Here is a 24,464-nt window from a genome sequence, read left to right as displayed (position 1 = left end):
AATTAATTCAGAGACTGGGTCAGCATTTAATCAAAAATAGTGTGCTAACTTTAAGCCAAGCAACTGCTAGGTGTTAGGAATACAAAGATGAGTTAAATCAAGTCCTGGCTGTCAGGGATCTTGCAGTCTTGCCTATTCACACAAGGTATACATAGAGGACTTCAATGAATAGAGACTGAGTTCATGTGGGGGCCAGCTACTATCAATTCTGTTTACAGAATGAGTCATAAGAAGTCTGGAAATAGGGGCACCTGGGTGGCTCAGTCGTTAAGCGTCTGCCTTCGGCTCAGGTCATGATCCCAGGGTCCTGGGATCGAGTCCCATGTTGGGCTCCCTGCTCAGCGGGAGGCCTGCTTCTCCCTCTCCCGCTCCCCCTGCTTGTGTTCCCTCTCTCACTGTCTCTCTGTCAAAATAAATAAATAAAATCTTAAAAAAAAAAAAAAGAAATCTGGAAATAACTTCATTTGAATAAATAGGAAACGTACTCCGAAAGCTAATATACCAAGAGTTAATAATCAATAATACTTGCAAAGTTATTAAGATTGAAAAGTACTAGATCATCTAGCTCTGCAGAAGCTCTGGCTAACTCTATTTAGACTAAAACAAAGAAAATCTATGTAGAATTCTTAAAACACTTCATTGTTTGTTTTTTTAATCTTAAGCAAGCAATACTGAAGCTCTCCTCAAAGGTAATGACTCATCAAATAATTTCATATGCTGTGTTTTATCTCTGCAGTTGCACGTGTACACATATATGGAAATATGCAGCATGTTGTCATTATTAGAAAATTTACACAAATGGTATCACAGTTTGCATTACTTTGCATCTTATTATTACACGGATTCCTATATATACACAGGTATGTTTCTTGATTCTGTTCTCTATACCACTAATCTGTGTTCTATTCTTGTGCCAGTTGTCACGATGCTTTCATTGCTGTGGTTTTGTACGTTTTGACGGCTGGTGGTGTACGTCTAACCTCACTGTTCTTGTTCAAAAGCATCTTGGATACTTTACATTTCCATATAGGAAGTAACAACGGCGTCATGTTTCGACATCTATGTATCTAGGTTTTCAAGTATAGGGATGTAAAATCATAAATAATAATATTCTCTTACGGCTCTAACGTTCCTCTGTTTTTAGTAACACTCTCTCCCCTTTGCTCTCACGGTTTTTTGGGACCTTCTTTTCAACTTGGTCGACTCTGCCAAATGTCAGGTCCTTTCCAAGAACCAAAATTTAGTTTTACATTTAGTTTTACTAATTTAGTTTTACTAATTTGTTGTTTGCTTTCTAATTCACTGAGTTCTGTGTTTATCTTTATCCCATTGTGTCTAATTTACAATCTTTCTTGTATTCTAAAGAGAAAATACATTTAAGGCTATAAATCTCCCTCTGAGATTTTTGATCTCCCTCTACCATTTTTGCTGCAACCCCGTAGGTTTAATTTACAGAGATCTGAATTCTGTAAGGTACTTGTAATTAATTTTTAAACAGTTTACAATTTCTATTTTATCTTGAAAACAAATACTTGGGAGATATATTCTTACATTTCCAAGTGGAACAAAGTGGTTTTAACTATTTTATTGTTAATTTCTACTTCTCTTGTGTTACAGTCAGTGAACGTGGCTGTGTGATTTCTGTATGAGATTTCTTTCTGAGCACTTTAAAACATAGTCAGATTTTGTGAATATTCCGCATAGGTTTTAAAAGTGTCATAGATACTTGAAAAATGTTCCTATTTTCTGTTTTATCAATCTTGTTAATTGTGGTAACTCTTGTTTGTTTTTTTTTAATCTAACTGAAATGACCATTTTTGGGAGAACACTAAGCCTTCATCTATGATTGCCGTTTTCTCTTTGCTGGTGGTATCTCTAGCAATTTGGGAGAAGTCCACATGCTTACAGAAGTTCACGACTTAGGTCTTCCGGCCAATTACACCTTCCAGCAATATAAAATATCTTTCCCCATATAATAGTCCTTTGTCTTGGATTCAATTTTATCTGATATTAATATTGTTTCACCTACTTCCTTTTAGGGAGGATTTTACCCAGTGTGTCTTTTTCCATTCTTCCATTTTAAACTTTTCAGTGATATTTTATTTTAGTTATATCTCTTATCAACAAGATTTAGCTGGATTTTGATGGTTATTTTGATCTCAAGGTGATTTTTTAAAAAGATTTTATTTATTTATCTAAGAGAGAGAGAGAGCACACGCACATGGAGGGAGAGGGAGAAGCAGGCTCCCCGCTGAGGAGGGAGCCCAATGTGGGGCTCGATCCCAGGACGCTGGGATCACGACCTGAGCCGAAGGCAGATGCTTAACCGACTAAGCCACCCAGGAGCCCCTCAAGGGGATTTTACGCGCTCACACGTACTCTGATCACCGAAGTGTTTACATTTGGGTTGCTGTCCTCCTGGTCACTCTGCTCCAGCCACGAGGTCTCCAGGCTTCGGTCTCTCCTGACACGCGCCCACTACGTCCTGCTTTGGGGCCTTTGTAGATGCTGCCCCTCTTCATTCATGTACCCTCACACTGCAAGGCATACTATCTCATACTACTTCTTTACTGTGGCTTTTTTTTTTCTTTAAATAGCCATTATTAGCTGAGCAGACAGACTACCTGTAATGTCTGTTCCCCTCACCACCGTGAGCTCCTGGGCAGCACGGCCTCATCTGTCGCGTTCACCCCCCTGGCATTCCACCACCTTAGACTGAAACATTACAGTGTGTCTGGAGGATTCATGGGCCAAACTGGATTTAAGTTTACAGTCTTTTGTGGCTTTACGACTGGCAAAGTGGGAGGGTCTGAATTCTCCTAGAAGCAATTCACTGTGTGCAATCTGTTTATAGACTATCAAATACCAACTTCAGCAAATACTGCATTTTCCCGCATCTTTTATTTATGCTTTTATCACAATATATATTAAACATTAAAGGGAACCTTTGCTGCTTTTCCAATATGGCAAATAAAGTAATTTAATTTCAGAAATGCAAAAGTATTCAATTTCAAAAGAAAATATGAAGGTTTTTTCAGTATCGAATTCTACCACTCCTGATGAAATTACTTCCTATTTGCCATTCTGGGCAAAAAGTTCATTTCAAAATAGCAACTGCCTTCATAGGAAGAAAGAGAATATCTTTTTTCATAATTAAAACCTGTTAAATGTATTACATTTCGTAACTAAATACTGTTAAATGCCTATTGGGGAATCAGAGAGTGTCTAAGAGATTGCTGAGGAAGACTTGCTACCTAGTCTGACGCACAACCATCTACAAGCTCAGTGAAATTATTCAGAATACTTTTTTCACTCAACAGTTTGGCTCTTTCTTTGCCAAATGTCACTTACAAAAGGACATTTTCCTTATTTTATGTGTTTCTTTGATACCTCCAACTGGAGTACAGGAGATGCAAAAGGAGAGTAAAAAGGAAACTAAAAAATCATGCAATGCTAATAAGATGCAAATACGTCCTTCTCTCTGAATCTCTGTAGTACCTAATAGGAAAGAAAGAAGAAACTTATATAAAAATATACTACACTCTAAAAACCGCTTAGGGGCGCCTGGGTGGCTCAGTTGGTTAAGCGACTGCCTTCAGCTCAGGTTATGATCTTGGGGTCCTGGGATCGAGCCCTGCATCGGGCTCCCTGCTCGGCAGGAAGCCCGCTTCTCCCTCTCCCACTCCCCCTGCTTGTGTTCCCTCTCTCGCTGTCTCTCTCTGTCAAATAAATAAATAAAATCTTTAAAAAAGAAAAAAGAAAAAAAAGAAATACTCATCGAGTGAGGACACACTATCTTTCATCATTTATTTGGGATTGTGACTTTCTATTTAAGAGTTAGACCAGAGGGCAGTTCGTGCTGGTTTGTAGCGTCTTTGCCGTTTTGCTAATCATTATCCTAATTTTAGGCTCTCTGAGAGGACTACTCTGAATTTTGCTTGAGGATGAATATTAAATTGTTCCACAGTTTCTTATGAAAAACTGGGTGTGTTTTTCCTTTCTCTGCAGTGAACATTCTCCCTCAACCACAGACACTTGTTAATGTTCACAGAGATTTAATGAGTAGAGGCAATAAAAAATTGGGGGAAAAGTAAGCTGACTAGTCTGCATTCCTTTTCTGAATATTTTTGGAAAAAAATGTTCTCTTTAAGGATTTTTAACTTTTACACTCTTAAATTCTGTCATGGTTCTGTGGTTGTTTATCAAAGAACTCAGATTGGGTGTCATAACTGGATTCTGGGAGGCCTTTCTAGGCCTGGCTTTTCATTCTCCTACTCACTGGCCTCCAGGTAATGACGTCCTCCTTCCATAACCTGACGTCCACGTTGTCCAGCAGCAGGAAGGCCACAGTTGACACTGCTAGCGAAGGAGATCGCGTGAGGACCAGAACAACTCGCCTGAGGCTGGTCAGCTGATGGGCCACTGAAGCCGCAGGAGAGCCCAGCTTCATTTGCTTTATCACGTGTGCCCTCATTAACTTGTTCAGCATCACCTGTTACTATCAGCTATTCACTCAGTTATTAGTCGACTCGTGAGATTCGAATCATTTTCGTTATTCTCTGTTGCCCACATGGTTGTCTTTCGGCATATTTGTAAGGACTGATTTTCTCAGTGTAGTGAGTCTCTAGGCAAAGATGAAATAACTTCTGGATACCAGATATCATCATTGTGACAGAAAGCGTCAGAATCCTCAAATCTGTATTCCTAGGTGTAGTTTCCTTTTTTTTTTTTTTTTAAATGTTATAGTAGTTAGTGATCCTGAAAGTCCAGTCATTCTAATCATTATTTTCGGATCGGTAGTTCCCGTGTTAGAAGACTTCACTTCTCTCTGCCGTAGTTTTCCCAGACTAGCATCACTGGTGGAGAATTTGTTTCAGCGGGCAAGCTGCTTATGCAGAGGGGCTTTAATGGGTCTTTAGAGAGCATGCTTTCCATTCTGGAAGGAGGTGACTGCTGGAGGGAGTGGCCGCGAGCACCATGAGTGGGTGAGCACATTGCCCAGCCTGGATGATGCCTGGCCCGTGTGGGAGAAGGGCCTGAGACCGCCCCCTCTACACCAGAGCTCACAAACTGGCAGCATCCAGCCCACAGACCTTCTTGTGTGCCCTATACAGGGCTCACAAATCTTTCAGTAGCTGCCTGTATTTAAAACTTGAGAACTTTTAAAAGAAATATTGGCTCTCTGACTTATTTTGAAAACGTAGAAGAGCCAGCCATAATAAACCTACATGGTTGGAAGACAGTTCTCTGGAGCTGAGCAGCAGCTGCCCTCCTTAGGTCCAGGTCTTCTCAGTGTCTGGCCAACTTCATTCATTTGCATTAACTAACCTGTCTGGCACTTAGTGGCATTCAGCACTGGGATTCTTGCTGTAAATCCTCTGGATATGTATATGTCCACATTGGGCCTGAACCAACCCCATCCTGCCATATAAAATTTTATTCTATTTTTACTGTCAAAATTTCAACAGAATTAATTTATGATTTCTCTTTTAAGAGAATTGCAAACTAAGCAATGAAAGAAAGTTTAGCTGGGGTGTGTATGAGCTGCTATTACAAAAAATACCGAAGATCAAATGAAAATGATTTTTTTTAAATTTATTTATTTGAGACAGGAAGAGAGAGAGCACACGCACATGCACAAGCAGGGTGTGGGGAGGGGCAGAGGGAGTGGGAGAAGCAGACTCCCTGTGGGGCTCGATCTCAGGACCCTGGGATCATGACCTGAAGGCAGACACTTGAGCCACCCAGGAGCTCCTGAAAAGGACTTTTAGTGTCATGGTATTCTTGCTAGATAGCTCTTACATGAACCCCAAATCAAGCATTTGAAATAACAGCCTCAGACAGTTTCTTAAAGTGTCATCCCCAAGCCAGCAGTGTCAGCATCACCTGGAAACTTGGTAGAAATGCAGACTCTCAGGCCCCACCCCAGACTCACTGCATCAGAGTCTCTGAGGTCAGCACTGAGTAATCTGTGTTCTAACCTACCTTCCATGTGATTCTACCTTGCTAAATTCTGGTCTAAACGGCTTTTATTTATTTATTTTTTTAAAGATTCTATTTATTTATTTGACAGAGACACAGCAAGAGAGGGAACACAAGCAGGGGGAGTGGGAGAGGGAGAAGCAGGCTTCCGGCGGAGCAGGGAGCCCAACACGGGGCTCAATCCCAGGACCCTGGGATCATGACCCGAGCCGAAGGCAGATGCTTAACGACTGAGCCACCCAGGCGCCCCTCGATGAGTATTTCTTTTACCATTAACAATTCCAAGCTCGACAAAAAGAAAAATGGCAAGTGAATAAAGGATTTTTAAAGCAAAGAAGATGCCACTAATCAGGAGCCCCAGAACTGCTCAAATGTCAGTCAAAGTGTCATCTCAAACTCACGAGGCCCTCAGCCCGGCGGCTGCTGCCGGTATGGCCAGGGGCTTGCACTGCCTAGGAAAATGCTCTGGCACTTTCGGTGAAGTGCCAGAAGTGGGTGTGTGCTATGGCAAGTAACCCTCCCCAGCAGACACAACCGTCTACTTCCAGCACTACTTACAAACTCATAGTCTCCATCCTGCGGCACTTTCCAATCTGAGGAGCTCCTCAGGGGACCAGGTACACTCTGGCCGAAGCTGTTGATCTGATTTTCCTTTTCTTTTTGTTCAAAGTATTCAAGGAAAGATGGTTTGGCAGGCTGCATGGTTTCTTCCCTTCCTGAAAGCCAAGAACAATAAAAGGTGAAAAATGGTATCTTCGATTTCAGAGAAGTTTAATAAACACATCTATCTCCAGAAGGGCTTCAGCCTCTGTGTCAGTGGCTTTTTGTTAAATAAGGGCTCCTACGAGAATCTAGTGAAAACCACAGGAAAATGCACAAATGCTCACTCCAAATGCTTCTCGTAGAATTTCAGAGGATTTATGGGCCCCCTAAAATACATGCAAATATTTCCCCAGAGCCCCCTTTTTCTGGGTGGAGAGATTTGGGTGAGGTAACAACTCTGAGTAAGCTGCAGATAGTACTTTGTGGGTCTCCTATAGCAAAAAGTTCCCATGATATTTAGACTGAAAACAGAGAAGCGAGCAAAGATATTGACTTATCATCTATGTATACAACATTTTCTATAGCTAATGGAGTAGGGAAGGGGGATAATACAGTAGAGTGACTTCCCCTTGATATTCTCATGATCCAATCGGACTAATAAGAAAAATATGCATGAAAACGCAAATCATACTCCATCCACTCCAGGAAATATTATGTAACTTTTAAAACCCTATTTACAAATGGCTTACAATAAAGCTAGAAGTTGAAGATAGGATACAATATTATATAGAGAGTATGATCTCAACTCTGTAAAATCATATACATAGGAGAAAAAAAAGAGTGGAGGAAAATATACCAAAATGTTAACAGGATTTGTCTCTCATAGTAGATCTCAAGATCTCACTCTTGAGAGATCTTGCAAGCCAGGGTGGTCAGGGAAGACTGGTAGGGGGTGCTTAGGTTGGGCCCCAAAAATCCCTGAGGAAAGAATTAGCAGTTATTAGCAGCAGTTGGCAAATGGAGCAGAATACAGCAGTTACTATTTGGGAACTGGTGGTGAAAAGAATAATTTTACCTGGCATGCCTTAACACCCTAGCTAGCTGAATGTACCTACTTCACAGAAGTTCTGCTTCTGATTAGTATTATGATACTGAGAAGTATGGAAGTTTTTTCCAGGGCTTTCCATGAACATGTGGGTTTATACTGCCCTTTTCCCCAGTAACCAGGAAAAGAGACCAGCAGGTGCAGAGCCCTAAGAAGTGGATGGGGAGGGGTCTAGAAGATAAAGACCAGCATCCTTGTTCCATCCTGCAGACATCCTTGTTCCAGCATTCTTATCTCCTGATGTCTGCCTGGTCCAGCTTCAAGCCAGCACCCTGACTGCCTCTCAGACGTTTGTCATCTCACTTTAACCACTGCCAAGTTCAAGGGCAGCCAATCCCAGATTTGTCCACTTCCAGATGCTGCCAAAAGCCTACTTCACTGTTGCCTTCTCACTTATTAGTGATGAAAAACAGTGTTTACTAAGACCAGTCAATGATTATATGCTGAATGTGTGTTGTTTTGTTTGTTCTAGGTGCAATATTAAGTGCTTTTCACGCTTATTTTATTTAATTTTAAGTTAAGTTTAAGGTATTATTTCATATCTAGTTCTGAAGGAGCCACACCAAAATAAAACTTGTCCAAGTAGAGGTGTTTTGGGTTTGCTGACCAGTCCTTTTGTTCAGTCCCCTCCTCTGGGCCCACAACCAACCCTGCAGCAAGCCTACACACAGTCCTACACATACAGCGAGAGTGTTTAGCGAGCCTCCTGGAAGCACACAATGCTGGCAATGGTACCGACTGCCGCTGCAGACAGCAGACCATGCTCTTTCGTACGGAATCTCCCGCTAGACGGGCCAACCAGCTGAATGGAACAGAAAGTCCTGAAACAAAACAGAGAGCCCACATGGCTTTCCAAACAGCTAGTTACTTAGAAAAAGACTGAATTGGATCCGATCACACCTCACACCTTAAACCAGGAAAACTCCACATGGGTAAGAGCTCTGACTGTAAGAACAGGAACCATAAATACTACAAGAAAACTTGTGTGGATGCACTTGAAACCTGGGTGTGGTTTCTGACTATGACAGAAACCCAGATGCAATGAAAAATGGATAAATAAAAGCCTTTTGTGTGAAAAAAACACCATACATTTTTAAAAATTAGTAAGCACACATATAAGCCAAGACAAAAGACAAATGGTGAACTGGATGAAAATATTTGCAACAAGTACCTTAAATTTTTTTAAAGAAAATTCTTTAAAATTTCTCGAGAGTTCTTGGTTTTAGGCAGATAAGCTCCTACACACAAACACACGCACACACACACAATATTCCTAAATCTACCAAAAGATGACCAAAAAAAGGTAGAAAAATGGGCTGAAGACTTGAAAGGATAGTATAGTTGACCCTTGAACAAAGGCACCGACCCCCATGCAGTTGAAAATCACATAAAATTTCTGACTCCCCCAAAACTTAACTATTAGGAGCCTACTGTTGACTGAAGCCTTACTGATAATATACACAGTCGAACATACATTTTGTATGTTGGAAGTATTATATACTGTATTCTTTTTTTTTTTTTTAAGATTTTATTTATTTATTTGACAGAGACACAGCGAGAGAGGGAACACAAGCAGGGGGAGTGGGAGAGGGAGAAGCTGGCTTCCTGCTGAGCAGGGAGCCCGACGTGGGGCTCGATCCCAGGACCCTGGGACCATGACCCGAGCCGAAGGCAGACGCTTAACGACTAAGCCACCCAGGCGTCCCTACTGTATACTTATAATAAAGGAAGCTAGAGAAAAGAAAAAGAAAGTCCTAAGGAAAAGAAAATACATTTATAGTACTATGCTGTATTTACCGGAAAAATCTGCATATAAGTGGACCCACAGAGTTCAAACCCATGTTGTTCAACTGTATACACACAAAGATCTCCAATTAGTCCTTAAACATGAAAAAAAAATGCTTAGGTTCACACACAGTAAGAGAAACTCAAATCAAAACTATTTAGAGATGTGATTTCTTACATTTCAAAAGGGCAAAAATGCAAAAGCTGGACAACACGCTACCTGTTGGTAAGACCGTGGGGACACAGGCACACTCACCCGTTGCCGAATCGGTGGGCAAAACAGTACAAGCTCTACAAAGGGGACGTGGGCAATAGCTGAACATCAAAGTATGAAACGGGGAAGGTACGAAGAATCTGGGTGTGTTGTATTTGAACTGGAGGTATGAACATGAGCTCATAATTTAAAAAAAAAATTCCAAGCATCTTTCATTAAAGAGCCTTAAAGCAATACTACCCCATTATCAATGAGCACAGCTGGTACTCAGATCTTGGTTTGAAATACCATTTCCCACTCAAAGGAACTAAGGCTTCTTAAGGAAAATAGCTGACTCCAGGTCTAGGGCAGGAAAAGTACCCAGTGGGCCTGGAACATCTGTTGTGCCATAAAAAGCAAGCAATTTCTCAAAAACTAATGGGTACATATGAACAGGAAATAGGAGCCACCGTAGGGGCTCCCACTGGTAAATTCCGGGACACTTTCAGCAACAAAAAGATCTCACTGAATAAAAAGAACCTATGAGCTCAGAGTAACAAACAGTGAAGGGGTATGGGAGAGAAGGCTATTGTCAAGAGATTATACCACTTGACAACTGTATTATCGGAACAAAGGAGAACATCCTCTTAGAAAATACACAATGTTTGAGAGTAAGCTGCATATACCACACACCAACCTCTCATTACTTCTGTCATTTCATACTTGTTCACCCATTCATCTTTAAATATGCAGAGAAATGACTGAAACGAGTTCATCAATAAAAATGGCAACTCTGGATAAAATAACAGGTAATTTAAAATATGCTCTGTGGAATTGTTACAAAAACCACAAAGACTTTATTTTTTTAAAGCATCATATCCAACAATAAAAATTGTATAATTGGTACTCTATATTTCTGTGATGCTTCATTTGTTCCTTTCAGTTGCAATATAGGTGGATCTTGGAAATCCAAGTCTCTAAACCAGGGATGAAACATTAAAGATAACCTTTCTGTGGCTTAATTCTAAACCGTATCATAAAAATCAAAGGAATGTTTGTTAAACAAGAGTATAATCATTTGTCTAATTTCTATCACTGTTCAGATGAGAAAATGAAACACTTGCTTTCTTTATATTTGAGTTTTTTCTCTTATTTGATGATGACAGCCCTTCCCAGGTCAGTTGAAACTTTCTAATATTTTTGAAGGTAAATCACCATTATTTGTCTCTTTCAACAGCTAAGGGCCAGAAGTAAGAAACTATCTAAAACATCTTTGCTTTCATCTTTTGATATTAATACCAGGGACTTGATTATACCTGATACTTATTAGAGACCAAAGCTCCAAAAACTAGACAGAATTTTGTAATAAGAGAGTTTTGATCTAATCGCACATTCAGACATGAGCTGGAAGTAAAATTCACACATGTATACAAAATGTAATTATAGTCAAATGATTAAATGCTCACATGTATCAGATTACAAAAAAGCTAAAGTTGACTTTGGAGACAGCACTAAAAAAATCCCTATCCTGGGGTTCAAAGATCTAATTTTGGTCTGACTATAAGGTCCTGGGAAAACCATAGGTTCTGAGCTACAAAAAGAGGCCACTGGACCATTACTTCCTATGTCCCTTTGCAGCTCTGAAAATTTCGTAATTCTATGAATTGGCAGTAGTTTATGCTGAGTTACCAATAAGCACTGAAAAATAGTTCTTATCTCCATAGGGATCGTGACACTTGATGACCTCTAATCTAAAATATGCCACAGGGGCGCCTGGGTGGCTCAGTCAGTTGAGTGTCTCACTCTTTGTTTCAGCTCAGGTCATGATCTCAGGGTCCTGGGTTCAAGCCCCATGTCGAGCCCCATGTTGGGCTTCCGTGCTCAGCACAGAGTCTGCTTGTCCCTCTCCCTCTGCTCCTCCCCTTGCTCATACGTGCTCCTTATCGCTTTCGAATAAGTAAATAAAACCTTTAATAAATAAATAAAATATGGCACAACTGAGATGTGTGTGGGCATAAACCAAAGACCAGACCAAAGCACAAAACAGTTAGGACTTAACAAGATACTTGTGACAAGACTGTCTCTGACTCTGAGTTTTGTTGTTGTTGTTAGTGGGATTATTTTGGAGGGAAGGCAGGAGCAGAGAAGTCTTTCTTAAAACAGATGGAAGAGGTGACCAAATTTTTCTTGGCCCAAATTGTAATAAAGATATCACCTGGAGATGCTGGTTATAAAAATGTTTTATATAACTAAAGCTGAAGACATGAATGAATCAACTAGTAGGGGAAGCCAACTCAACTGGCAGGAATCAGAATGCATTCAAAAAAAAAAAAAATAGGTGTATTTGTGATTCCTGTATTTAGTGATTCCAGAAATTAACTGCCTGCATCACGATATTCTTTCTTTATGTGTTAAGAGTGCTTCTTGGATTAAGTTCATATGCAGCAGTCAGTGCTCCTGCTGTGACCAACATTTTCTTAATAACTCTGTAATTAAGTTATAGCACCTGTTCTCACTCTGGTTTTATAGACTGATAATTCTCAATAACCATATATGCATTACTGTAATAATTAATATCTCAGATAGAATGTTTGCAAAAAATGGCCATGACGGTTTCTGCCCAGTATCCTTGGTAACCTCGCCCATGATTAGTGCCCTCCCACAAAGGACTCTGGGCCTGGCCATGTGACTGACTTTGTTCACTGAAACAATAGCAAAAGCCTTACACGCAGGGACTTGAGAAGTGCTTGCCCATCCTACTACCATGTGAATAAATCTGAGTGTGCCTGCTGGATGGCAAAATAGCATGGGGCGTGAGGCCCTAGTCAACAGACTCTCTTAGTTGAGGTCTTCATGCGTCGGCCAGCCCCCGCCGCCATCCGGCAGCTGGCCCCAAGCTTGGGAAGGCAGCTGTGTTCATCACTCTAGCACCAATGCTGCACGGCAAGACCACTAGGTTTGAAGTGGTCTGTTATACAGCAGAAACTAACTGAGACGGTATCTCTCCCCCCCCCACCCCACACAACTTTGTATCTACAAAAAGATTTCTATTCTTTGAGAACGCAGGTTCAAATTCAACTAAGGTTTACTGAATACCTTCTAAGTTTCAGACTTTTTACTAGGTACTTTCACATGATGTTCCCATCCAAACTTCATGAACACCATGTAAATGAAGGAGGGAGGGTGCTCTTATTAGGCACCCAAGTACTAGGCGATGTAGCATTTCACTTAATCCTCAAACCTTTAGAGGTGTTATTATTTCCACCTAACAGATGAGAAATCTGCCTAAGATTATGCAGCCAGTTACCAACAAGGACAGGATGTGAACCCTGATCATCAGATTCTAAGTCTCGGGAGCTACACCTCATACTGCAAATTCTCTGAAATCAAAATGAAAACTTTTTTTAAGATTTTATTTATTTATTTGACAGAGACAGAGACAGCGAGAGCAGGAACACAAGCAGGGGGAGCGGGAGAGGAAGAAGCAGGCTTCCTGCCGAGCAGGGAGCCCGATGCGGGGCTTGATCCCAGGACTCTGGGATCATGACCTGAGCCGAAGGCAGCCGCTTAACGACTAAACCACCCAGATGCCCCTAAAATGAAAACTCTTGACATGTCAGAACTGCCACTAAGTTGAGTGTAGAAAGAGTGGGGGAATGGAATTTTCCCAGAAACCTTATCTTTGAACTTTTCTTTTAGCACTCCTGAGCTAGATGATCAAGTGTGCTGGACAACAGCTTGTCAGTACTGAAAAGCATAAAAGAATCAGTCCAAGCTGATTAAAGGCAATGCTGTCCCCAGGGCTTCAGCTGGCTGGTGGGCTTTTTGTTTCAGTGTGAGCTAGGGTATTTTTTCAGATGTATCCCAGGAAATGAAGACGTTCAGCTGAATGATAATGTCAGAAACCTGTAGCCATAGGGAGAATGGACTGAGCAGAAAAGTCAAACTTCCCAAACAGCCATCTCCTGCTCTGGTTCTTTTATCTGACACAGGAAATGCATGAATTCCTGTACTATGACTGACCCATTTTTCTTTGCAAGCAGCATACGGCAAACTCAATGGAAATCTGTCTAAGCTCACAGACCGGGGGTGAAGTCATGAGCAACTGTATCCCATACTCACTTTTCTTTGAAAAATGCTACATAAAAACAGAAGGACCGGGGCACCTGGGTGGCTCAGTCATTAAGCGTCTCCCTTCGGCTCGGGTCATGATCCCAGGGTCCTGGGATCGAGCCCCGCATCGGGCTCCCTGCTCGGCGGGAAGCCTGCTTCTCCCTCTCCCACTCCCCCTGCTTGTGTTCCCTCTCTCGCTGTGTCTCTCTCTGTCAAATAAATCAATAAAATCTTTAATAAATAAATAAATTAATTAATTAAATAAATAAATAAAAACAGAAGGACCAACAACCCAATGTCCATCAGCTGAAGAATGGATAAATAAAATATGGTATAGCCACACAATGGAATATTATTCCACAATGAAAAGGAATGAAGTACTCACATGTGCTACAACACAGATGAACCCTAAAAGTATTATGCTAAGTGAAAAGAGCCAGTCACGAAAAACCACATATCCTATGACTCTACATGAAATGTTCAGAACAGGCAAATCTGTAGAGACAGAAAGTAGATTAGAAGTCTCCTAGGCCTGTGGGGTGAGTGAGCGGGATGGCAAGTCACTGCTAATGGATATGGAGTTTCTTCTGGTGGCAACCAGAATTCTCTAAAATTAGTGTCAACAAAACAGGGTACTATCCATACAATGGAATTATTCAGCCAAAAAAGGAATAAAGTACTGACAGATGCCACAATATGGATAAACCTTGAAAACATTAAGTGCAAGAAGCCAAACACAAAGGCCACATTTTGTATGATTCCAGAAGGGGTAAATTCCATACCGAAAGCAGACAAATGGTTGCCTGGGGAGAGGGGCAGGGGGGGTAACAAGAAGTGACTGCTAACAGGACTATGGGTTTTTGGGGGGTATAAAGAAAATGTCTGGAATTCAACAGAGGCTATGGCTGCACAACCTTGTTAATACACTAAAACCCCACAGAATTGTATTACATTAAAATGGTGAATTTTATGATAGGTGAATCGTAGCTCTTTTTGTGAATTATATCTCAATTAAAAATTAGATTGTGGTGATTGTTGCACAACTCTGTAAACATACTAAAATCCATTGAATTGTATACTTTAAATGAGTCAATTACATGGTATGTGAGTTACAGATCAATAACTCAATTTTAAAAAAAGAAGGACTGCTTTCCTCTACAATCTACTTTGGTTTCTGGATTCATATGATCTATGACATAATGCCAGGGTAGTCGTAACTGAGAAAGAGCTTGACCAAAAACTGAAGCCCATCTTTTCCTTCAGAGTGACCACCTGCTGGATGTTCAACTTTATGCCCTTTCATGTTTACGTTCATTTTTATAAGACTGTCACTAAGTAAACCATAATGGTCACTACTCTGTCCTTAATTTCCACAATAAGAACTCTTTTCTACCTTAAAGAATAGACAGAGCCTGTATTTTCTTCTGTTTCATATATGAATATTTGCAAGAAAAAACTTGACGAATCCCTCAAATGTTTTCTTCTGTCTTGGAACAATATGCCTTATCAGAGGGTTGTTTGTTCTGATTTTTAATCTAACCTTTATTAGACTTTGTTTCTTGTGTGGTTTTTGTTTTTGTTTTTGTTGCTGGGCACCTAAGTGCTTTCCACATTGTAATTCATTTCATTACACAAGTTTGTATCCAAGTTTCTATGTCTGGTCATAAATATTCCTTTGAATGTTCTTTGAAGCCACTAAGAACTGCTGGGAATCATAAGTTATAGGATTCCCTGGAGGCCAACTAGAATAACTCTTCCAGTTAACCAATTTTGGCAACTGCCTCTATGTAAACTGACGTGACCTCTGGGTGGTGGTACTTACTTCTTTAACTCTGGTGAGCTGCCACGTATCTATTCAAAGATCTAAACCCAAATTTCAAAGGGTTACTAAGTAGAGCAATCGAGGTAGCACATCCAAAAAGATACAGAAGGCTGACAAGTGAAAATGATCCATACCTCGGTTATTGCAAACACTTCCGAACTGGTCTTCCCTTTTCCTGCCTTTTCAAACTCCACATCATCCCACTGGCTGTCCTAAAAAACCACCTTGTTCTATCACCTTTCTGATCAAAATGTCTTTATACTACCCTATGACCAACAGAATCAAGTTCAAACTTAGTGTGGCATTCAAGGTCCTGCAATATCCGGTCAAAACCCACTTCAGCCGAATTGAATATTCAATATATATGTTTACGTTTCTGACTTTGCACCTGCTAAAATAGCCTCCCCCAGCCTTTCTGCACATCTAAGTCCTTGCTTTCCTTCTCACAAAACCTTTAATATTTGTCTGTACCACTTACCCAGCATTTGGCCTAGTATTATTCTACCTTCATATATAGAGGTCCTATATTCCCAACTAAGTTATGTCATCATCAAATACCACTATCTGAAGTATCCACGGTAATGTCCCAGACATACAAGAAATTACAATGAACAGTTACGGTACAGCAGGTTCTCCATAAATACTAGATAATGATAATGACAAATGTCATCTTCCCCTTTAAACCTATAAATTCCTGGTCAGCAGCAAATGCCTCATTTGGTTTTTGTACACTACACAGTAATGACACAAGTGACTACCTAATAAATACTTTTTGTTTGGCATTAGATACTTATTGTTAACAAATACTGATTCCAACTTGATTTTTTTAAATTAATTTATTTATTTTATTTATTTGACAGAGAGACACAGCGAGAGAGGGAACACAAGCAGGGGGAGTGGGAGAGGGAGAAGCAGGCTTCCCGCAGAGCAGGGAGCCCGATGCGGGGCTCGATCCCAGGACCCTGGGATCATGACCTGAGCTGAAGGCAGATGCTTAATGACTGACCCACCTAGGCGCCCCTCCAAACTGGTATTTTTTACAGCATAAACACTTAAGAGAATCATCTACTTTTTCTATATAGAGCCATTTTAAGTTGATCAAAATGCATCTCCATTCCTTTGCTGAAAAGAATAGGCAGGTCAGAACAGCTTAGAGCACCAGAGAAATATATTCCCCTAACCAGTCACAACTGATTTATCTGCCTCTTTAGCAAAAGAGCCAAAGCATATCTTTTAGGACTCATTTTCCCTTGTTCTTCATTATTTTCATGGTACTGCTCTCTCTTGGAAAATACATTTCCCCCAAGCTGTTCTTGGCTCTCCTTTTACCAATTTACCTATAACGGAGCACCTTATCTTCCCAAAAATATAGGCCTTGAGCCCTTCACCCAAGTCACACTGAGATCTGGTACTTTCATATCCTAATATGTGGTCTGGCAGGGTGTTTCCAAATGAATTTTCAGGCACCACGTGTCTGTGCTTTTTGGCTCATCCCAAAAGAATCAAGAATGTTAATGGTTTCCAAAGATAAAATTGAGCCCAACATCTGGACACAATTAGAAAAACTGCACAAACAATTAGGATTTAGTCTCCACTCTAGCAGGATGACCTTGAATTATGTGTGCAATTGTGAGAAAAGTCTAAGGACCAAGAGCCTGCTCTTCTACTGTAAATCCCACCAAGCAGAAAGCTTCTGATAAATGCACAGTGAACCACAGCGATTATCTTTCGGGGAGAGAAAAAAATCCAGTCAGTAATAAATGCCACAGTATTAAGATAACAGTCTGAAACTTAACAAAGGCAGGCTCAGGTGGATCCAAAGCCAGGCCTTCTTTAAAATCTGTCATCTTGTATGCTGAGCTATTTAACAGATTCTCAAAACACCTATATCTTATTGCCAAGGAATGTGAAACACACACACACACACACACACACACACACACACACACACAGAGCCACTCTCTCTCATCATAGCACATTTTTAAAACATTACTGAAACTGACAGGTAACCTTCCTTTAGTTTGACCATTTTCTTTTTCTTTTATTTTTTTAAAGATTTTATTTATTTATTTGTCTAAGAGAGAGAGAGGGCACGCACAAACGGCCGGGGGCGGGGGGGGCGGCAGCCAGAGGGAGAAGCAGGCTCCCCGCTGAGCAAGAAGCCCAATGCAGGACTCGATCCCAGGACTCCATGATCATGCCCCAAGCCAAAGGCAGATGCTTAACCGACGGAGCTCCCCCAGCCGTCCCAGCTCGACCATTTTCATGCCAGTTGCAAAGGCAAAGCAGTGGCACTTACAAAACACAGTTAATACTAAGAATGAAAACATAAAAAAAATACCTAGCAGGAGAAAAGGAATTAGGATGAGAAAAGCAGCCTTGGTTGAAGGAATGTTTAGGTCCAATTAAAAAGCCACTGTGGTTCATTAAAAGACTCATGAACTTATGTTACTTACCACTTTTAAGCATTTACAGGCTCAGTATTTTACATATATTATCTCTTATCATCTTAACAGCACTACAAAGTGGGAACTTTTATGCCCCATTTTTTCAAACTAGCAAACTGAGGCTCAAAGAAAAGGAAGTAACTTGCCAAGGTGGAACGAAGTTTATTATAAGATGCTGAGCAAGTTTCAAAGCCAAGACTGACTCCAAAAATTAATGTTCTTTCCACGATCCCTTTTTCTCTCTCCTACCCTTACTAAGAGATACATTTCTAACAAAACAAAATGTTTTCAGCTTTAGCTTTGATATGTGTAACTATACCAATGCATGCAAAACTCTCAGACACTGCTATGAGTGGCAAAGACACACACGGACACTTAATATTCTCCGACAATAGTTTTAAACATCCTGAGCGGATCAGAAACTGGACAGTAAGGCTACTGTGGTAAAAGAAGTGCTAAAATACCTGCAGTACTTGATGTCCTATATACCATCCTTGCAAAATGCTATCACCGGAGTCAGGGAGAATGAGATAGGGAACACACAAGGGAGGCAATGCTTTAACAATCCCCTCCAAACAACTGCAGGTGTCAAGAAAATAGGCTTTGAGTCAAGAATTTCCATCTTCTGCAGCTCCAAAATTAGTATCTGATGGATGGTGTTGAAATAAAATCATTTCAACAAGAGCCTGGGCTTTGGTTTGGACATGAGGAAACTTACGGCAACAACAGAGGCCTTCATGAGACTTAGGAATTTCTGGCAAACTACAAATATGCCGCATTTTCACCGCATAACACTATCCCAGGAATATACCCAAACTGTGCTCCTGAGTTGTCCTAACGTAAGTATGCCACTCGCTTTAAAATTCTATTTCCAAGAGATTAATGTGGCCATTGCTCTAAAATAAAAATTGGAAATTTCTTAATGGTGTGCATGTTTTAAATAGAAATCACTCACTTACTCCCTTTCACAGAGTCTAATTTGAAAGGCTTAAGTCAGAACTTGGACCACTGGAAGATGGAAAGAATTTTTAAGATTTTATTCATTTATTTTGACAGAGAGAGCGCACGAGTGCGCACCTGCACAAGCAGGAGGAGGGGCAGAGAGGCAGAGGGAGAAGCAGGCTCCGCACTGAGCAGGGAGCCCGATGTGGTACTTGATCCCAGGACCCTGGGATCATGACCTGAGCCAAAGACAGACGCTTACCGACTGAGCCACCTGGGCGTCCCTAGAAGATGGAAGGATTGATGCGACGGACTCAAGCCTTCTAAATAAGAATGCCCACCACCACCTCTACTATTCAACGCTGTACTGGAGGTCTTGGTAAGAAAGAAAAATATATTAAGGATCAAAAGAAAGAAGTAAGATTGACTTCTGTGTAGTCAATGTAGAAACAAATTAGGTGAAAATTAGAGGCAACAAAACTATAAGCTGCCATTATTAATATTTACTTTGATACGTAAGTAACATTCCCCAAGTGAGCTCTGCACCAGAATTTTAAGTTTTATTTTAAAACTTTATTTAATTCCTTGGTTAGCCACTTTAGCTGATGATGGTTGCAAAACTACATCCACGGTACCGTGCTGCAGAAAAAAAGCGTCAGTTCTGGGGAAGGTCTACCAAGAAATCCGGGAAGAGAGAGGAAAAGTTTAAACTATTTTGAGACATTTTGGCAGACTTCAGTCTTATTTGGACTTCGCCAAGTATGAGGTATTCAATTTCCTACCTAAATAAAATAAAGACACTGTCCTAGTGTTGCTGTGCTTGCCTAAAATAGATTTTAAAATAAATAAACGATAGTCTTGATGGAGAATAAAGCCTAGAACAGAAAGGGGATTTGTGAATGCAGATTGGGGGTGGGGAGGGTAGGTAGACACAATTCTAACCATGCTCTGTTACACAGCTACCTCTGCTGGTCCAGAGAAAGCACAACAATCCTAACACTAACCTAGAACCTCTCCTGTCACTTCAGATCTTTGGGGCAAAGTGCTTCTAAAGCCCTTACCAAAAAAACACACCTACGTACACAAATAGAAGAAATCTTCCAAAATCCGCAAACTGATATTTTATCCAGACATAGGTTTTCAAAGCAGTACAGGCCATGGTTTTCCACGGTTCTTACAGATGTTCCTTAAGTCTCTTGTAAGACAGCCGGATCTCACCCCACTCGGATCCCCTCCCTCCAGCTGCAACTGGATTCTTCACTGTAGATTCAGATATACACAACCAAAATATATGCCCTCAGACAGAACACACCATTAAGCCCATCATCAGAGTTAGGCCCCCTTGGAGAGCCATCTGTCCTTCGCTTCTGGAACTCCTGGAGAAATTTCTAGAGCGGCTAGTTATTCAGACAACCAGCAAGGAGGGGTACATTCCTGTGGGCTGAGGCTCACCAACGTATGATCTGTAACACGAGCCTCGACCACTTAATAAAGAGGCTCTGCCGAAGTGGAGTATAACATAATAAGCTTTGAAATCAAACATATCTGGCTTCAAGCCTCAGCTCTTCTATTACTCATTATGTGATCACCAGCAAGTTACTTAATCTCTTTGCAATTTTGTTTCTGCTGCTATAAAATGGGAGGTGGCTATATTTACCACACAGCATGGTAGTAATGGTTAATATGTGAAATGCTTGCAAAGGATTAAGCACAATGCCTGATATATATTAAGGGCCTAATCATTAATTATTACTATTAACAGTTATAATACCTATCCTCCTGAGAATAAACAAATAATTTATATATAATATACAACTGGTTCTAGAAAAAAGAAAAAGATATCTCTGGAATCTCCTCAGAAGCCAACACCCATCTGAATCATGAATTTTGATGAGTTCTATATTAGATCTAATGCCCATTAATGTAAGGGTGGGCTTCCAAAACACACTGGAAGTTCAGTAGAATGAAAGGAGCATAGACTCTGGACTTCAGATTACCAGCACTGGCACTTACTAGCCATGTGACCTTGAGCAAATAATCTCTCTATCGAGTCTTCCCTGGTAGAGAAAGAATAGACATATCATCACTACAGACAGCTCAAGATGATTGAATGAGAGGAAGCACTAGAGGCCCCTCTCCTGCTCTCAACACACAAAAGTTCAAAGCTTAACAAAACAGAAACATTGTAGTGCTCAAAACTAGAACAGGAAACTCTGCAAATGGCAAAAGCAACAAAGGAACCCACAGCACTGAAGTGAATGGCCCACTGGGAAAACCAAACCATAGAGACTAGTTTTAAGCCTGATGTGGGAACAGGAACCAGGATAAAGACAGGAGCCGAGACACGTCTATAAAAAGGAAGCTAGAATTCAATTCCCAGCACAAAGATAGAAGCCAGGACAAACTCTACCCACAAGCTCAAGGACATGACTTAGGAATGGCTTCTGCCCCTGTGAGGGGTGGAAAGAGTCAACTTCTAGAAATGTAATTCCCTTGGCTGTTCCACAAGCACACTACAGAAATGAGAAATCATCTAAGAGTCCACTGGAATGAAATAGCCCTTAGAGCCCCACAGGGATACCTACGCAACTCAAGGAACATAAGAGACCTCCAAAGAAGATACTTCCCACTGAAGATAAGCCTACAAACAAAGTGTAAGAAGAATCTAATAGCATGAGATAGCAGACACAATAAACAGCAGAAATTAGACCCAAGAAACTCAAGATAATAGATTGATCTAAAAAATACCTTACTGGCACCTGGGCAGCTCAGTCGGTTAAGTGTCTGACTCTTGGTTTCAGCTTGGGTCATGATCTCGAGGTTGTGGAATCGAGCCCCACATCAGGATCTGCCCTGAGCTGAGCGTGGAGCCTGCTTGGGATTCTCTCTCTGCCCCACCACCCTGCTCAGGTGTGCATACACGTGCTCTCTCTCAAAAAAATTAATTTTTAAAAATACCTTAAAATAAAGACATTTATAATATTCAAAGAGATAAAGGAATAACATTTGTAAGACAATATTAGAACATTACAGAAGAAGAAAAACTGGATTTAAAAATAACTAATTAAAACTGCCAGGAAGCAGGGCACCTGGGTGGCTCAGTCAGCTAAGCGTCTGCCTTCAGCTTAACTGACTGCTCAGTGGGGAGTCTGCTTCTCCCTCTGCCTCTCCTCTGCTCATGCTTGCATGTGCGCTCGCTCGCTCTCTCTCGCAAACAATAAATAAAATCTTAAAAAACAAAACAAAACAACTAGGAAGCAAAAAATGTATCCACAGAAATAAATTCAGTGTCTGGGGCACCTGGGTGGCTTGGTCGTTAAGCATCTGCCTTCAGCTCAGGTCATGATCCCAGGGTCCTGGGATGGAGCCCCACGTCGGGTTCCTTGCTCAGCCGGGAGCCTGCTTCTCCCTCTTCTCTTGGCTTGTACTCTCTATCTTTCCTTCTCTCTCTCTCTCTCTCTCTTAAATAAATAAATAAATAAAATCTTAAAAAAAAAGAAAGAAACTCAGTGTCTGGGTCAAATCATTGATTTGATATGGCTAAAAAAGGAATGATAGAGTTAGAAGATAAATACAGAGAAAACACCTAGAAAGTGGCACAGAGATTTAAAACATGGGAAATAAAAAGGAGAAATGGATATAAAGGAAGAAATCAAGGGCTCTGATAGCTGCTATTACCCTCGTGGAATGTAAAGTGGTACAAACTTCGGAGGACAAGCACAATATGACAAATACACGTGAAACTATTCAAATACTTCTGAAAACTTTTCCTAAGAAATACTAAAAAGCAGCAACATTTATATGTAAGCTGTTCCCTGCAGAGTTATTTATACTAGTGAAAAATTAGGAACAACCAAAATGTCTAGCAACAGATAAATGATTAAAAAACACTGTTAAACCTCCTGGTATGTCTTTATGTTCATTCGAAGAGTCAGGGGCGAAGACAGGTGATGTAGCACTTCTGTTTTTAATAATTACAGCTTAAACTATCCAGTAATTTTTGGTCCTTAAAGGGACTTCAGGAAGCTACCCAGGATTACTGAAAAGTCCATCTAATGAGATAGTCTGGTAATGTACTAGTTTTGTATCTTTGGTTCAATAGATATATTTCAAAGTGGTATGTGACCACTTGATGCAGAGTCTGGGTTTCTCTCTAATAAATCCCTTTGCCAAATGCAGGAATTGCAGACTTGCTACTGGCAAGAGAAGCAAGTAAGTGAAGTAAAACTATCCTGGTGTGGGGGCCTTGATCTCCTACAGGAGTTCAGTCTTGATGAAAGTGTCAGTGCAGGAATCGGCTCCTGGGAGGTCACAGTATCTCCTGACAGGACCTGCCCACCACATCTGGGCCAGGATGTTGGAAGTGGCAGGCAGGGTGCCTACCTTCTGGTGTATTGGGGTGAGCAGCTGAGCCAGCCAAGGAGAGGTTGGACGATTAAGCAAGAAACGAGGGATTCTTGGTTAAACTGAAGACTTCATTTGGGAACCAAAAATCTTAACAAATAATCTCTTGGACCTTGAGCCACATATTTCCCCTGAAAAGTATGCATTTTTTTTCCAGCAAAATTGCTTTGGGGGTTATGTTACTGAGGAATGAACTGAGATGAATATGTGGAACTTTTATTTAATGGCATACTATACTAGAAATCTGAAGACCTGCAGGAGATTTAAAATTCCAACTCTTGGGGCGCCTGGGTGGCTCAGTCGTTAAGCGTCTGCCTTCGGCTCAGGTCATGATTCCAGGTCCTGGGATCGAGCCCCGCATCGGGCTCCCTGCTCCGCGGGAAGCCTGCTTCTCCCTCTCCCACTCCCCTGCTTGTGTTCCCTCTCTCGCTGTGTCTCTCTCTCTGTCAAATAAATAAATAAAATCTTTAAAAAAAAATAAAAAAATAAAAAATAAAAAATAAAATTCCAACTCTTGTTATAACTTCTTAAAAGATTGTGAAATTATAAAAATGCACATGAATCAAGTTTTAATATACTGTATGATGGGTGGGTGAGGCTGTCCATTGCACCATTTCTTTCTTTGAATTCTCAGGCATGGTTTGGCAGTGCAAGAACTCTGTAACATTAACAAATTCAATAAAAAGTAAATATATGGAAAAAAAACAAAACACTGTTAAGTGTGACAAATACAAAAATGGACTTTGCAGCAACATGGAAAATGCATACACTTATCAAGTGGAAAATAATCAGAAAACAGAATATCTAGGCAAATTATTACTGTATAGGAGCCGTACAGGCACATGGTCAAAAACAGGCATTCTTTATTGGAGTGAGAGGGTAAACTACTTCCTTTTTTAACAGTGCATTCATATTGCTATAATACTGTTGGTATAATAATTTTTAATACAGTAAAGGAGCAAATGAAATATATAACTTTTCAAAGACAAGGAATAAACTTTTAAAAAGATCTGTAAAATATAGTCAATCATCAAAAAGCATATCAAAAATTTCAGAAAAGTTTCTGACCCAGATGTCCTACACAAATTATGTATGTGAGTCAATATTCTTATTACAGTTTCTTTAAAA

General features: G+C 40.6%; 1 protein-coding gene and 1 long non-coding RNA gene across 5 annotated transcripts in view; one reads left to right on the top strand and one right to left on the bottom strand.

Annotated features, from left to right (window-relative positions):
* Positions 1–24,464, bottom strand: part of STK4 (serine/threonine kinase 4) — a 95,493-nt gene that overhangs the window by 37,083 nt on the left and 33,946 nt on the right. For all 3 annotated transcript variants that reach the window (XR_013442067.1, XR_013442068.1, XM_078057245.1), the window contains exon 10: positions 6,541–6,698. Coding sequence is in view for 1 of the 3 variants with exons in the window: in XM_078057245.1 (XP_077913371.1) it covers positions 6,541–6,698 (158 nt within the window). In the remaining 2 variants the exon portion in view is untranslated. The remainder of the gene's footprint in view (positions 1–6,540; positions 6,699–24,464) is intronic.
* LOC118549979 (uncharacterized) lies at positions 18,681–19,745 on the top strand. Of its 2 annotated transcripts, none has more exons than XR_004924330.2 (3): positions 18,681–18,829; positions 19,047–19,311; positions 19,526–19,745. It is a non-coding gene; the product is annotated as an uncharacterized LOC118549979 (long non-coding RNA). The 2 variants fall into 2 exon arrangements; XR_013442069.1 differs by having other exon boundaries at positions 19,047–19,349.

The sequence above is a fragment of the Halichoerus grypus genome, chromosome 10 (genome assembly GCF_964656455.1).
Source record: "Halichoerus grypus chromosome 10, mHalGry1.hap1.1, whole genome shotgun sequence".
Classification (NCBI taxonomy): Eukaryota; Metazoa; Chordata; class Mammalia; order Carnivora; family Phocidae; genus Halichoerus; species Halichoerus grypus.
This window is presented reverse-complemented; position numbering and strand designations above follow the sequence as displayed.